The sequence below is a fragment of the Rhinoraja longicauda genome, chromosome 7 (assembly GCF_053455715.1).
Source record: "Rhinoraja longicauda isolate Sanriku21f chromosome 7, sRhiLon1.1, whole genome shotgun sequence".
Lineage (NCBI taxonomy): Eukaryota > Metazoa > Chordata > Chondrichthyes > Rajiformes > Arhynchobatidae > Rhinoraja > Rhinoraja longicauda.
The window spans coordinates 46,278,580-46,293,149 of record NC_135959.1 but is presented as its reverse complement, the minus strand read 5'-3'; the positions used below and the strand labels follow the sequence as shown (position 1 = coordinate 46,293,149).

Sequence of the window (14,570 nt, the reverse complement as noted above, 5' to 3'; positions counted from 1 at the left end):
TTCTTTGACCTTCTCTCTGCCGCTGCGCTGCACCACGGGAGGAAGGTCAGGCGCGGGCCATGCCGGAACGGGTGCCGGTCCGGCGCTGCTGCGCAGACGCGCTGCCGCCAGGCCCAGCAACCCTCCCCCAACTGTGCAGGCACGGCTGCCAGGCCCGGCAAGTGGGAGCGCGCTGCACAGGCGCGACTGCCACATTTAAATTTGTCCCATTCAGTGTAAAGTTTATTAAAGTTTCCAAAGTGAATTACTTTTAAAATATAACGAAACTCGATACTACACACCGCAGGCGAATGTTAAGGTGCCCCTAAAATTGTTGCTCTATCATATACTGTTTTGGCTGTATTTTGGGAACATATATACATGCACACACATACATACAAAATCTAGGACCAACAATATTAGAATGTCGAAATGCACTGCGAACTTGGACTTGGACTAAAACTGGAGGTACCTCTCATATGTTCCTCCCAAAATTCTTAGATGTCAGCAGGAAAAACAATTAACCCCGAGACATTTTCGGCCCCGATATCCTAAACAAATCCAACTTTTAAGCACTTTTGTACTTCCTTTCTGTTTTCATCCTTATCTTTGCTGAGCAATCAAATTAAGATTTTGTCTGGTGAGTGAATCAAATTCAGGAATGTCACCCTAAAAGTTGTATTAAACTAGTTAAAAAAGAATATAGTAAATCAAATTAAGAATTATGAAGTGTGAGTTAAGAATCATGAAACACTACATAGAAAATGACTTAGACGAAGGGATTAAAAGTACCATTAGCAAATTTGCAGATGATACTAAGTTGGGGGGTAGTGTGAATTGTGAGGAAGATGCAATAAGGCTGCAGGGTGACTTGGACAGGTTGTGTGAGTGGGTGGATACATGGCAGATGCAGTTTAATGTAGGTAAGTGTGAGGTTATTCACTTTGGAAGTAAGAATAGAAAGGCAGATTATTATCTGAATGGTGTCAAGTTAGGAGGAGGGGGAGTTCAACGAGATCTGGGTGTCCTAGTGCATCAGTCAATGAAAGGAAGCATGCAGGTTCAGCAGGCAGTGAAGAAAGCCAATGGAATGTTGGCCTTCGTAACAAGAGGAGTTGAGTATAGGAGCAAAGAGGTCCTTCTACAGTTGTACCGGGCCCTGGTGAGACCGCACCTGGAGTACTGTGTGCAGTTTTGGTCTCCAAATTTGAGGAAGGATATTCTTGCTATGGAGGGCGTGCAGCGTAGGTTCACTAGGTTAATTCCCGGAATGGCGGGACTGTCGTATGTTGAAAGGCTGGAGCGATTGGGCTTGTATACACTGGAATTTAGAAGGATGAGGGGGGATCTTATTGAAACATATAAGATAATTAGGGGATTGGACACATTAGAGGCAGATAACATGTTCCCAATGTTGGGGGAGTCCAGAACAAGGGGCCACAGTTTGAGAATAAGGGGTAGGCCATTTAGAACGGAGATGAGGAAGAACTTTTTCAGTCAGAGGGTGGTGAAGGTGTGGAATTCTCTGCCTCAGAAGGCAGTGGAGGCCAGTTCGTTGGATGCTTTCAAGAGAGAGCTGGATAGAGCTCTTAAGGATAGCGGAGTGAGGGGGTATGGGGAGAAGGCAGGAACGGGGTACTGATTGAGAGTGATCAGCCATGATCGCATTGAATGGCGGTGCTGGCTCGAAGGGCTGAATGGCCTACTCCTGCACCTATTGTCTATTGTCTATTGTCTATTGTCTAAAATCGCTGGTGTAATATCAATTAAGACATTTAAAGGGAATAATAAAGGAGAGGAAGGCATGGTGAAAAAAAAAGCTGCCCTATTTAGTAAAATGATGATAGCTGAATTGATTTCTCCTATTACAATCTTCCAAAATATTAGCCATTTTAGTATGTGCAAATAGAATTTTAATATCTCTTTTAAAATGTTATATTTTATGATAGGTCGACTGAAGGTAAACATGGCAAATATTTATTTCAAACAAAGGAATTATCCCAAGGCAATAAAATTTTACCGAATGGCACTGGATCAGATATCTAGTTCTCACAAGGAGATGAGGTGTGTATGAATGAAACTAAAATGTCAAAGCAGTTCTTTACCCACCTGCCTTCCCAGTCAAACATGTATAGCTTTTTCCAATCAATTTGTCTTTGAGGCACTTTCTGTCTTCTTATAATCTATCTCATTAACTGATTTAATTTCTCATTGTGGCTCCTTGTCAGAATTTCAGCTGATAACCCTGATATGAAGCACCAGATGCTGACACCCTCATTCCTGTCACTTGGTTTAACTATTATTGGTTAATTTCCTGCCTCTATACCATCTAGCATGCACGTCTACTGAAATGCCTATTTTTACTTGAGAAGCTGCTGGCAGTCTGCCATTTTGAGCTGTTGTAGTCCATGTACTGAAAATGCTCTGAAAATCATCCCAAATTGGAAATTTCAGGAACCTAACCCAGCCTTGAGGAATGGATTGTGATTATATGTCCATATTAGTTTGATGTATGATTTGGAGGGGAGCTTGCAGGAAGTAACGATGCTATTTTCCTGCAGCCCAAGTGTTTTAGGTGGAAGATGTCTCCCACCTCCTGGTGAGATGCAACAATTAATTTAGTAGATGGAATACACTGCCGCTAGAGGGTAACAGTGGTGTTAGAAGTAAATGTTTATGCTGATCTGGTAAAGAAATTGGTTCCTGGTGGTATTAATTTTCTTGAGTGAAATTATTTTGATTTCCTTGATTGCTATTTCAGCTACAATCATACAGATCATTGGCAGCTGTCCATTCATACTCCTGATTTGTGATTGCAGATGGTGGAAAGACATTAAGAGATATGAGTGAATGTCAGGATGTAAATATTTTTTTGATTATATCCAGCCTCCAACTTGCTCTTGCATCAACAGTCTTTATATAGCCGGATCAGTTAAGTGTCTGGTCAATGTTGATACTATCCCAAAGCAGCAATTATAATTTAATGTCAGTTATAAACAGCTTTTTTTATTTTAAGTGGTAATCTTTTAGGTTAGGACGGCAATATTGAATGGTAGTTCATGTTGATTTGTTACCTGTTCATAACTTAATATACTTTTACATACCACAATATTTCTTTATGAATAGGATTAAAATAATGCAGAACATTGGTGTTGTTTTTGTCAAAATGGGACAGTACTCTGACGCTATTACGTCCTTTGAGCATATCATGAGCGAAAGCCCAAATTTAAAAACCAGCTTCAACCTCATTTTGTGCTACTTTGCCATTGGTGATCGTGAAAAGATGAAGAAATCATTCCAGAAACTGATAATGGTCCCACTTGGCATTGATGAAGATGACAAATACATTCCACCAAATGTAAGTAAGTCGAGCATTAAGGTGATAAAAGGTGTTGGATGTATGTTGAATTATCTGTGTAAACTAATTGGCAATGCATTGTATAAAATTCAAAATTCTTATGAGCATAGAAATTTGTAATGATTGTGTGTCCCCATATTATTATTCAAGATTTTATTTGTGGACTAAACTGAATATTTGGTCCTACTTATTTTTAAACAATTATTAACATTTAGTGATATCTTTAGAGCTATCATTTTGTGTCCAACAAAGAAGGAAATTTTATCATGATTGTTTCATTGCAAAAGGGAATAACAAAGATTAATCATTGTCAAAATGTTTTAGAAATCACTTTAAAGCAATTATATTGACTTTACAAATCTATTAATATATTCAGTCATGTAAATTCAACCCAATCCACTCTGGTTAATTAAGTCATTTTTCACATCCAAACTGTCCAGTAAATAAAGAATACAAAACAGACAGAGGACAAATTATGTAAATTAGGTGACTGCATGTATGATTATATATAATCTATAAGTTAAAATGCTGTTGCTGTGCTGTGCTAATGACATCGGGCTGGGATTTTCCATTGTAAAGTATCCCTCCGTGGCCTATTCCACAGTATTGAAAATGGCAAGGGTAGATATTAACAAGGGTAGGATTTTCTTTGAAACTACAGGACAAATGGTAGTGAATGATTTCAAATCCAGTTGCTGACAGTGGAAGTTGTGCCATGGAGGCTTTTGGCGTCTGCATGCATGATAAGCAGTTGTTTGGATTAATTAGATCTCCTTTGAGACCTGTGCCTTTTCTTAAAACAGCTGCTTAAGTGCATTTGTTTCATAGGTCAATTGTATTTATGTTACAGGAAAAACCCTTACACCACTTGCATCTTAATTTTGAGTTCTGGGTATGATAAATTTAGAATTATTGACTGATTTTAATCCTGTACTTTATTACGGTCATTCCAATTCATGCATTATGTAACAAAGGAAAGGGAGTAAATATTTATCAATATTTTTCTTCTCATTGTTAACTCAGATAGATACAGAACATTGGGTGATGGATCAGAATGCTCTTTTTGCTTTCATAACTTGCTCATGGATTCAGTACTATACAGTGCCCACCATAATGTTTGGGACAGACCCATCATTTATTTATTTGCCTCTGTACTCCACAATTTGAGATTTGTAATAGAAAAAAATCACATGTGGTTAAAGTGCACATTGTCAGATTTTATTAAAGGGTATTTTGATACATTTTGGTTTAACCATGTAGAAATTACAGCTGTATTTATACATAGCCCCCCCCCATTTCAGGGCACCATAATGTTTGGAACACATAGCTTCACAGGTGTTTGTAATTGCTCAGGTGTGTTTAATTGCCTCCTTAATGCAGGTATAAGAGAGCTCTCAGCACCTAATCTTTCCATCACCTTTGGAAACTTTTATTGCTGTTTATCAACATGAGGATCAAAGTTGTGCCAATGAAAGTCAAAGAAGCCATTATGAGACTGAGGAACAAGAATAAAACTGTTAGAGACATCAGCCAAACCTTAGGCTTATCAAAATCAACTGTTTGGAACATCATTAAGAAGAAAGAGAGCACTGGTGAGCTTACTAATCACAAAGGGATTGGCAGGCCAAGGAATACCTCCACAGCTGATGACAGAAGAATTCTCTCTATGATAAAGAAAAATCCCCAAACACCTGTCCAACAGATCAGAAATACTCTTCAGGAGTCAGGTGTGGATTTGTCAATGACCACTGTCCGCAGAAGACTTCATAAACAGAAATACAGAGGCTGCACTGCAAGATGCAAATCACTGGTTCACTGCAAAAATAGGATGGCCAGGTTACAGTTTGCCAAGAAGTACTTAAAAGAGCAACCACAGTTCTGGAAAAAAAGTATTGTGGACAGATGAGATGAAGGTTAACTTATATCAGAGTGATGGCAAGAGCAAAGTATGAAGGAGAGAAGCAACTGCCCAAGATCCAAAGCATACCACCTCATCTGTGAAACACGGTGGCAGGGGTGTTATGGCCTGGGCATGTATGGCTGCTGAAGGTACTGGCTCACTTATCTTCATTGAAACAACTGCTGATGGTAGTAGCATAATGAATTCTGAAGTGTAAAGACGTATCCTATCTGCTCAAGTTCAAACAAATGCCTCAAAACTCATTGGCCGGCGGTTCATTCTACAGCAAGACAATGATCCCAAACATACTGCTAAAGGAACAAAGGTGTTTTCCAAAGCTAGAAAATGGTCAATTCTTGAGTGGCCAAGTCAATACCCGATCTGAACTCAATTGAGCATGCCTTTTATATGCTGAAGAGAAAACTGAAGGGGACTAGCCCCCAAAACAAGCATAAGCTAAAAATGGCTGGAATACAGGCCTGGCAGAGCATCACCAGAGAAGGCACCCAGCAACTGGTGATGTCCATGAATCGCAGACTTCAAGCAGTCATTGCATGCAAAGAATATGCAACAAAATACTAAACATGACTACTTTCATTTACATGACATTGCTGTGTCCCAAACGTTATGGCGCCCTGAAATAGGGAGACTATGTATAAACGCATCTGTAATTTCTACATGGTGAAACCAAAAATGTATAAAAATACCCTTTAATAAAATCTGACAATGTGCACTTTAACCACATGTGATTTTTTTCTATTACAAATCTCAAATTGTGGAGTACAGAGGCAAATAAATAAATGATAGGTCTTTGTCCCAAACACAATGGAAGGCACTGTAGTTGTAGACTGCCTTTTCACTCAATTTTCAGAATCCTTAAATTTCCAGAGGTGATGAATACATTAACAGTAGGTATTGGGGTATTAGTGGAAATATTATAAAATCATGTGAGCTATTTGCCTGATCTGATCAGCATGAAGCCTATTCAAAGACTATTCAAAGACTATTTTTTCAGCAGATCTTTTTCCTATACCTCTCTTTTCCCACAAGAGCTGTAGTTTATTAATTTGACATTCTATCTGTTCCTATTCCTGTTTTGATTGTTCTTTCCTATTCTAGTTTGCATAGTTTCCTACGTTACTTTATTCTTCTCTGTAAAAGCATTTACCCAGAAATGAATTCCCTGTCAACCAAATGCACTATATAATAACAGCTGTGCATTCCACTCCACTTCCAAATTCAGTTCCTTTGACTTCAATGAAACTGAAGTTTAGAAGGAGTTCAGAATGCACATGTGCTGCCACATAGCCCATTTAGCACTGCTGACCAGGAGCGAATATACTTCTATGTTTCTCTGTTGATCACCAATTCAGCGTGTCTTGGCATGTTAAAAATTGGCATGTTTCAAAATACTCTCAGATCCAAAGTTTTATTTTATCAGCTATTTTATCAGCTATCAGAGAAAAGCATCGTCTTTTCTCCTGACAAAATATTAGTGCTGTCTCCAATAAGTGCAATGATAAGTTAGAATTTTTAGAAGTGGGTATATACACATAGGTCATATTGGGACAGATATCACATTCATGGCTGCAGTGTACTCCCAGTTTATGTATGGGACTCAGATCGTGACATAAATCAGTGTGGAATACTGTTTAGCAGACGGCCCAGCTACTTTGGAGCTCAACACTCCAGCCAAAAATCCTCTCTTATCTTTGTCTGACTGTTTTTATTTATTCATCAGCAGGAAGGATTTTCTCCCACGTCTACTCCTTAACGGAATCCGCAACTACTTTTAGTTGGCTGCTATGACATTTTCTGGCTGCTGCTGCATTTCAACAGTTGTGTAATTCTTTCTATAGTCATTTTCAAATTGTACGGTATAATGTGACATGGTCACTTTATCGTACATCTTAGCACTTACATTTGGTGCTCTTTTGAACCAAAATTCGTACCTAGTCAAGTTGTTGAGGGATGGGTTTTCATATCTGGGTCACACGAAGAAAAATTAGATGTCAGTTTTCCAGCAAGGACATGCTTGCTGAAATGTACCACCTGTTGCAGTTCCAGCTTGAACCTCAGAGTGAGCTATGGACCACCTTGCTTGAAACATGACACTGCATCACTCTGTGTCTGTCTTCGTCTAAGCTGAAGTTGATATATTTTCAGCATCTCGGTTTTCTGTTCAATTTCTTGCAAAAGGGGCCAGTGGGACTCCTTATTCAAAGAGAGCTAACTACATTAACTTGAGCTGAATGCAATCAGTTTTAGTAGAGAAAATAGTAATAGGAAAATAGACAGGAGTGATGATAAATCTCCAAGGCCTAAAATCAGATCCATTATGGTAATTTTACAAAGATCAATACACTCTTCCATGGATTGGAGTGTAGCTAACATAACTCTGTTATTTTACAAAATGAGGTTAAGACACATCAGGGAATTGCAGACCTGACATGGGAGAAATGCAAGTGGCCATTATAATAGGGATACAAGATGGTGCTGGAAATAAGGCGTGGTGTGCTGCCAGTATAATCAACCTGAGTAGGTAGTGTACTCAGTATTATCAACTATTCGCATACTGTATAATCTTATTCTGCATAGTAAGATTTTTAAGATTTTTACTGAAATGTATGCCAAATAGGAATTTCACTCTACCTGGGTATATGTGAGAATAAAGAATCATTGGACCTTTATATAAAAAACGCATGCTTTGAAAACAATGACAGGATTGGACAAAATTATCATAAATTATGCAAGGGAAATCATGTCTGGCAAGTTTTTTGAGGGTATAACTAGCAGAATAGATGAGGTGGGATCTGTGGATGCATTTAGGTATCCAGAAAGTTGTTGCTGATTTCTTTAGAATTCTGCAGGAAAACCTGATTTAACAGCACTTGTGCTTTTAGTAATCCCTCATGATTCAAGGTCAATGAAAAACTTCACATTAATGTTCTAAATGTGCTTCTGTGAATTTTCTTATGACTTAATTACTTTATAAAATGCTAGTTATCACATAGTAAAGTAATTGCCATTTATTTCAAATCAAACATGGTTCTTTGAAAAGTATTTCCCAATTCCTTAGGATGATGCACACATGAATCTAGTGATTGAAGCTATCAAGAATGATCCCCTCAGGCAAATGGAACGTGAAAGGTAGTGTACAACTGTTGTTTTGAAAATTAATATTTTAAAATGTGTTAACTCTGGAATAATGACATAATTCACAGCAAGAATTACATTTAAGTATATTTGTCACTTATTCCATGTTAATAACTTTGCATGTGAATTATTTGTTATTTTGTACAAAACTGAATATTAACCTTTGCATAGAAATCACGTAGAAAAGTTATTTTGAAACTAAATGAAATGCAAGGCAGTTCACATTTTCAGGATCACTTTTTTTAATGTCTTCTTTTTAAGAGAGGTTTAGACATGAAATTTAGAAAAATCCACAAACCATAATTTTGGATTATGCTACAGATATTTGAGCTAATATTCCAAAGTCAAATGTAACTATATTCTAAAAATATTTAATTCTGCAGGAAAGCAATGGCAGAGAGATTTATTATGACAGCAGCTAAGTTGATAGCACCTGCAATTGAAACATCTTTTGCTGCTGGATATGACTGGTAGGAACAATCAATTCATTTTAGAACTATGGACTGATTGCTGTACATAAATGACTGTGTAAAATTGTAATACTGAAAACCCCTGGATAAGATAAACATATTTATTCTCAAATCCAAAGCATGTCATATCAATATAAAAGTTGCATTATTCTCCAACAGAAATTACATAGGCCCCAGCTATGTCTGACACTACTTCCCAAATCTCTCTCTGCTATACTGAAGACTGAGTTGGGGCTGTCACCTTCACCTCTGCAATAGTGGAGGAGTGAAATGTAAAGCCAGAAGCCAGGATTCACTCCTCCGCTTCTTACTTTACCTGGCACCCTTTGGCCTCCTTTTCACCTCTAGTCTTGGTCACTTACTCCACCCATCTGCCAATTATCCCCTCCCATTACCCCTATCCACTTATTGCTTGCCAGGCTTTGCCCTACCCCACCTCTCATTTTCAGCTTTCTCCCCCCTACCTTGTCAGTCTGAAGAAGGGACCTAACCCAAAACGTCATCCATCCATTCCCTTCACAGATGCCGCCCACTGTGTTTAGTTTAGTTGATTGTCAAGTGTATCGAGGTACTGTGAAAAGCTTTTGTTGCATGCATAACCAGTTAGCTGAAAGACAATCGAGATAGACAATGATTACAATCGAGCCATCCACAGTGTACAGAACTGTTCCTCCCCACTTTACAATTTGGCATTTGTTTAGGCTCCTCACCCAGAAGTTATTTAAATGTTTAAAATACAAAATAGAAATGCTGTATGTAAAAATTTTGCGGCACAACATACCTCTGTGGATACTAGCCTAGGGACACTAACCTAATACAGTGTTTTTATTAAAATAAACATATTTTGTACTTTGTAATGATATTTTCACTTTGAGCCAGAGTCATAGACAAAGTGAAAATGATTCATATCATTGTTGTTCTCCTCTTATCTCTATAAACATTGTAGCATGAAATGTAACATGAGATTAATCTGGTCATTAAATAACTCTTATTTGATGACTAATTGTTGCAGGTGTGTGGAAATGGTTAAGGCTTCCCAATATGTTGAGCTAGCTAATGACCTGGAAATTAACAAAGCCATTACTTACCTGAGACAAAGGGATTTTAACCAGGTATCAATAACATTGTTATCTCTGTTAAATATTTGCAAACATTTCCTTGATAGTTGTGTATAATTGTTTAAAATTTAACGATTTTTGAAGAATACCAGTAAAGAATAATCTGAATGCATCACTAATTTTATGTAATCATTTTGAATTTTGCTTGCATGTTATTCTATATAGAGTTTTGTGTTACTTCTATAATTCATTGCATGATTATCTGACAGTGCGGTAATTTTCAAAAGAGCCAAAAGCACCTCCTTGACCTCAACCTGCCCTGGCACAATAGTATAACCCGCACAACAAAATAAGATGCATAATAAAGTTATCTTTAGCCTGACAATAGGCTTTAACATGCAAGACTCCTTGAGTAAATTCGACATGGGTGTAAACTTCATTTTAGGATCAGTGCTGCCAAATTAGGGGTAGTTCATTGCTGTTGCTTTATGCTAATTTTTCACTGTGAAAATTGATACCATATGAGCTCTGTACAATTTCAGGTTCAGAACCTTTCATTATCTTGGAGGTGTAAGCCTACTTCTATCTCTTTTTTTCTATTTATCAAGATAAATTCTCACTTATTTTCACCTTGCTAATTTTAGGATGACTGTTCAAAATCAGTATCGCAAATGATAAATATATTTCAATACAAAAATGTTAATGGTTACATTGATTTAATATTTAGTTGAATTTTTGCATGTACATACATTTTCTTTTTTATAATTCCTCTTTTCCGTTGAGAGTGTGCGCATGTTTATTCATTCTATCTTTAATCTTTCCCTTCATTTTCTGCAACCACTTTGATTTTTTGTTTTTACTGTTTGACATCGCAGTATGACCAGGTGGGTGAAAATGTGAGACACAATCATTATATTATGCGTTTTGGTTTGGAAACCTAATGCAGTTAATATTTTTGTTTAAAAAAAATTGAAACAAAAATTGAAACATTTAAGAAGGCAGTCGAGGGCAATAAAAAGGACATGAAATGGAGCTGGCAGGCTAAGTAAAGGAAAATCTTGAGATTATAAGGGTGGCTAGTAAAAGAGTAGGTCCCCTTAAGGATGACTGGCTTTGTGAAGAGCCACAAGAGTAGGGGCACTTGTTAAATTAATACCCTATCCATTTTTACTAAGAAGTCATGCAGGCATAGGAATTGTGATGTTTTGCATCATATGCGAATAACCAAAGAGGAGGTATTGGCGGTTTTAAATCACATTAAGGCGGATAAATAAGTCTGAGAGAATTATGATGTCCTCCAGATAGTTTTCATTAAATATGTTTTACCTCTCTTGCCACATTATTTCAATCATTAAAATCATTTATTACAATGCATCTTATTTAATTTTTAAGATCCAGGACAGAAAGGTCAGTATGGCGTAGAAACAAGGAACTGCAGATGCTGGTTTACAAAAAAAAGACACAAAATGCTGGAGTAACTCAGCGGGTTAGACAGCATCTCTGGAGAACATGGATAGGTGATGTTTTGGGTCTGCACCCTTCTTTTAACTAATTTGGTGGGGGGAGGGTGGGGAGAAATTTGGAAGAGAGAAGGGGTCGGACAAAGCCTTGCAAGTGATAGGTAGATACAGGTGAGAGGGGTCATTATGGGAAGGGGAGTTAAAATGATTAGTGACCGGGAGATCCAACAGGCTTTGGTAGACTAAGTGCAAGTGTTCAGTGAAATGGTCGCTGAGTTTACACTTGGTCTTGACAATCTAAAGGAGGGCACATTGGGAACACCAAACCTGTCTCATCTGGAAGGACTACTGGGGTCCTGGGATTGATGTAGGGGAGGAAGTATAGGGACGGGTGTTACATCTCCTGTGGTTCCTGGGGATGGGTGGTTTAGGTGTGAAGGGATGAGTGAACCAAAGAGTTGCAGAGGGAGCGTCTCTGTGGAAAGCAAAATGGGGTGGGATGGGAAGATGTGACAAGTGGTGGGATTACGATAGAGGTGACAGAGGATGATATATTGGATGTGGAGTCCGGAGGAGTGAAAGTTGAGGACCTGGGGAACTCTATTGTTGGGGAGGGGAGTAAGTGCAAAGTACAGAACACACTGGCTCACCATGAGACACGGGTGAAGGATCCATCTATGTTGGGAGGGGGGAGAGTCCATGTTTACTAAAGAAAGAGGACATTTGGATTAAGATGATGTCTTAAAGATAGTTGAGTGAAACTGTTATCTGTGGTCAAAGTATATTCTTTGAAGAACTGTAAATTGAATGGTCCCACTTGTGCAGTTATGTTTAAAGATATTTATGCTAGTTTAATTTCATCAAATACGTGTGCACATTCATCTTAATCCTATTACAGTTGTATGTTTAATTTCTATCTTTTCAGCAGAAGAATTATTTTATTGCCCATTGAATTTCTGGATGTAATAAAACACCATTAGTCATTTTAGTCACCCAAGTGGGTTCTCAAGCGTCAGGTGTTTTTTTTGCTAAAATAAATAATCTGTTTCCACTTTTGTTTCAAAGGCTGTGGAGACTCTGAAAATGTTTGAGAAAAAGGATAGCAGGGTTAAGAGCGCAGCTGCAACAAATCTCTCTTTCCTTTACTTTTTGGTACGTGTGAAATTTGAAATATTTTAGAATTACAGTGCATTCTGAGCACTTGGCAAAATATACCTCCATGTCAGATTTGAAATATTTTCTCTACGTGAGGGAATTGATGCTTCCTGAAATTCTGCATTCACCAGCCAATGTAATGGACTGGATTGTTCTAGACCATGGCCACAACCCAGACACACGCAATGCCTGATTATCCACCCTTACTTTCTCCAGATGTAGTTATGTTTAAAAATATTAATGTAATAGTTGGACTGATTATTCATTCCCAAGAGCTAAAGTCCTGCTTGCAGAATTCCTTGGCAGCCAGAGGCATTTATAAACATTTACAAATGGATTTAAATAGTTAAATATTAAAAATTTGAAAAGATTGAACTAATATAAACCAATTCAAACCCTTATTTGTATTTGTCGGGTTCAGTGACCCCATTCAAAGGCATCATGTCTAGTTGAGAGGATGGGAATACCTCAGCATAGTTCAAATAGGTGCAAAGATTTGATTTTAATTTTACTGAAAATCTCAAAATAAAGCATGGATTGATATTTGTATGTAAACAATTATTTTCACCTTGCCTTTATATTTCAGACATAAAATTTGTGCAAAAATATGACCTTTTAACAAATGTCCTGTTTAACCAATACCATGATCAAATTGAGAAATAATGCAACGAGTTGACCATGTAAGATTCCATTTCATTGGATTTATGCAGGAAAATGATTTTGGCCTTGCGGACCGATATGCAGACCTTGCAATGGTTGCCGATCGATATAATCCAGCAGCATTGACCAATAAAGGAAACTGTGTTTTTGCACGGTGTGACTATGAGAAAGCAGCTGAGTTTTATAAGGAAGCTCTGCGGAATGATTCATCTTTTACTGAAGCACTCTATAACCTGGGTGAGTTCCAATTTAATTAAACCTTAAAGCTTCTGAAAGATGGTAAAGATTTAGTGTCAAGCAGCATTCTTATGTCAATAATGCAAGATCTTCAATTTACTCAGTATGATGCATTTAGAATTTGTCCGTGACTTCATGCTTTCATTACCATTTGTTCTCTCAAACATGCTTTTCCTTTTACCATTTACATGCTTTAATCCCCTGTCTATATGTATTGTATTGTATTGCACTGTCTAATTGTATTGTACTGTATTGTATTGTACTGTATTGTTATCCCCTGTCTATATGTTTTGCATTTGTATTGCTCTATGGGCCCCGGAGGCACTCTGTTTTGTCCCATTCGTTGCATGATCTGTAAGGAGTGGAATGACAAAGAAACTAATCAATCAATCAATCAATCAATCATATAACTCAGTATATTAAAATCTCTTTACATCTTAAGGTACTCCTTATTTCGTCATTTGTACACATTCGTGAGCAAATTTTAATGTATTGTGTAAAACAAAGTCGTTAAAATAATTTAAAATATATTCTCCCCCGAGGAAACAGACCATCCAGACCTATGTGAAAATTTGATTTTTTTTCGTGTTGCATCTCTACTCGTTATCATGAACCATCTTTTGCTACTAGGTCTCAAAGATTCCAGCTGGTCAGAAAAACATGGAGCCTCGGTTCTAAATCAACTACCTCAGTAGCTTCTGGACTTATTAGATGGGAATTTGTCGTATTTTTTCACCACGGATATTAGGCTAATTGGTCTTTAATTTTGGGCTATTAGGGTATTTACTGTTCTCCAATCCTTGTGGAAATTCAACATTAATGAAGCCCAAAACTTAGTAGAGTTCATCTTATTTGTGATTTATGCCCATCAAATCTTGATTCTGTATTTCATCAGACCTAAGCACATTATAACATTTAATTAATTGAGTTCTTGTCTAATGCATACTTTATTGGTTTATTGGGTTAAATGATCTGTTAACCAGAATGGCCACTTCTACAATCTGATTAAAATCTGCAAGTTAATGTTATAAGTCTGTCATTAATATTGAGATTCCTTTAGCTTACATTTGATATTTTTCTTATCAGCTGTTGATTGGGAATAAATAATGTTGGCATGATAAAAATCCTAGTTTTGAA

At 37.4% G+C, this 14,570-nt stretch overlaps 1 protein-coding gene across 1 annotated transcript in view; it reads left to right on the top strand.

Annotated features, from left to right (window-relative positions):
• ift88 (intraflagellar transport 88 homolog) overlaps positions 1–14,570 on the top strand; it is a 47,734-nt gene that overhangs the window by 19,479 nt on the left and 13,685 nt on the right. The window contains exons 11-17 of the mRNA XM_078403083.1: positions 1,929–2,043; positions 3,106–3,337; positions 8,317–8,387; positions 8,777–8,863; positions 9,876–9,975; positions 12,447–12,533; positions 13,247–13,433. Coding sequence (XP_078259209.1) covers positions 1,929–2,043; positions 3,106–3,337; positions 8,317–8,387; positions 8,777–8,863; positions 9,876–9,975; positions 12,447–12,533; positions 13,247–13,433 — 879 coding nt within the window. The remainder of the gene's footprint in view (positions 1–1,928; positions 2,044–3,105; positions 3,338–8,316; positions 8,388–8,776; positions 8,864–9,875; positions 9,976–12,446; positions 12,534–13,246; positions 13,434–14,570) is intronic.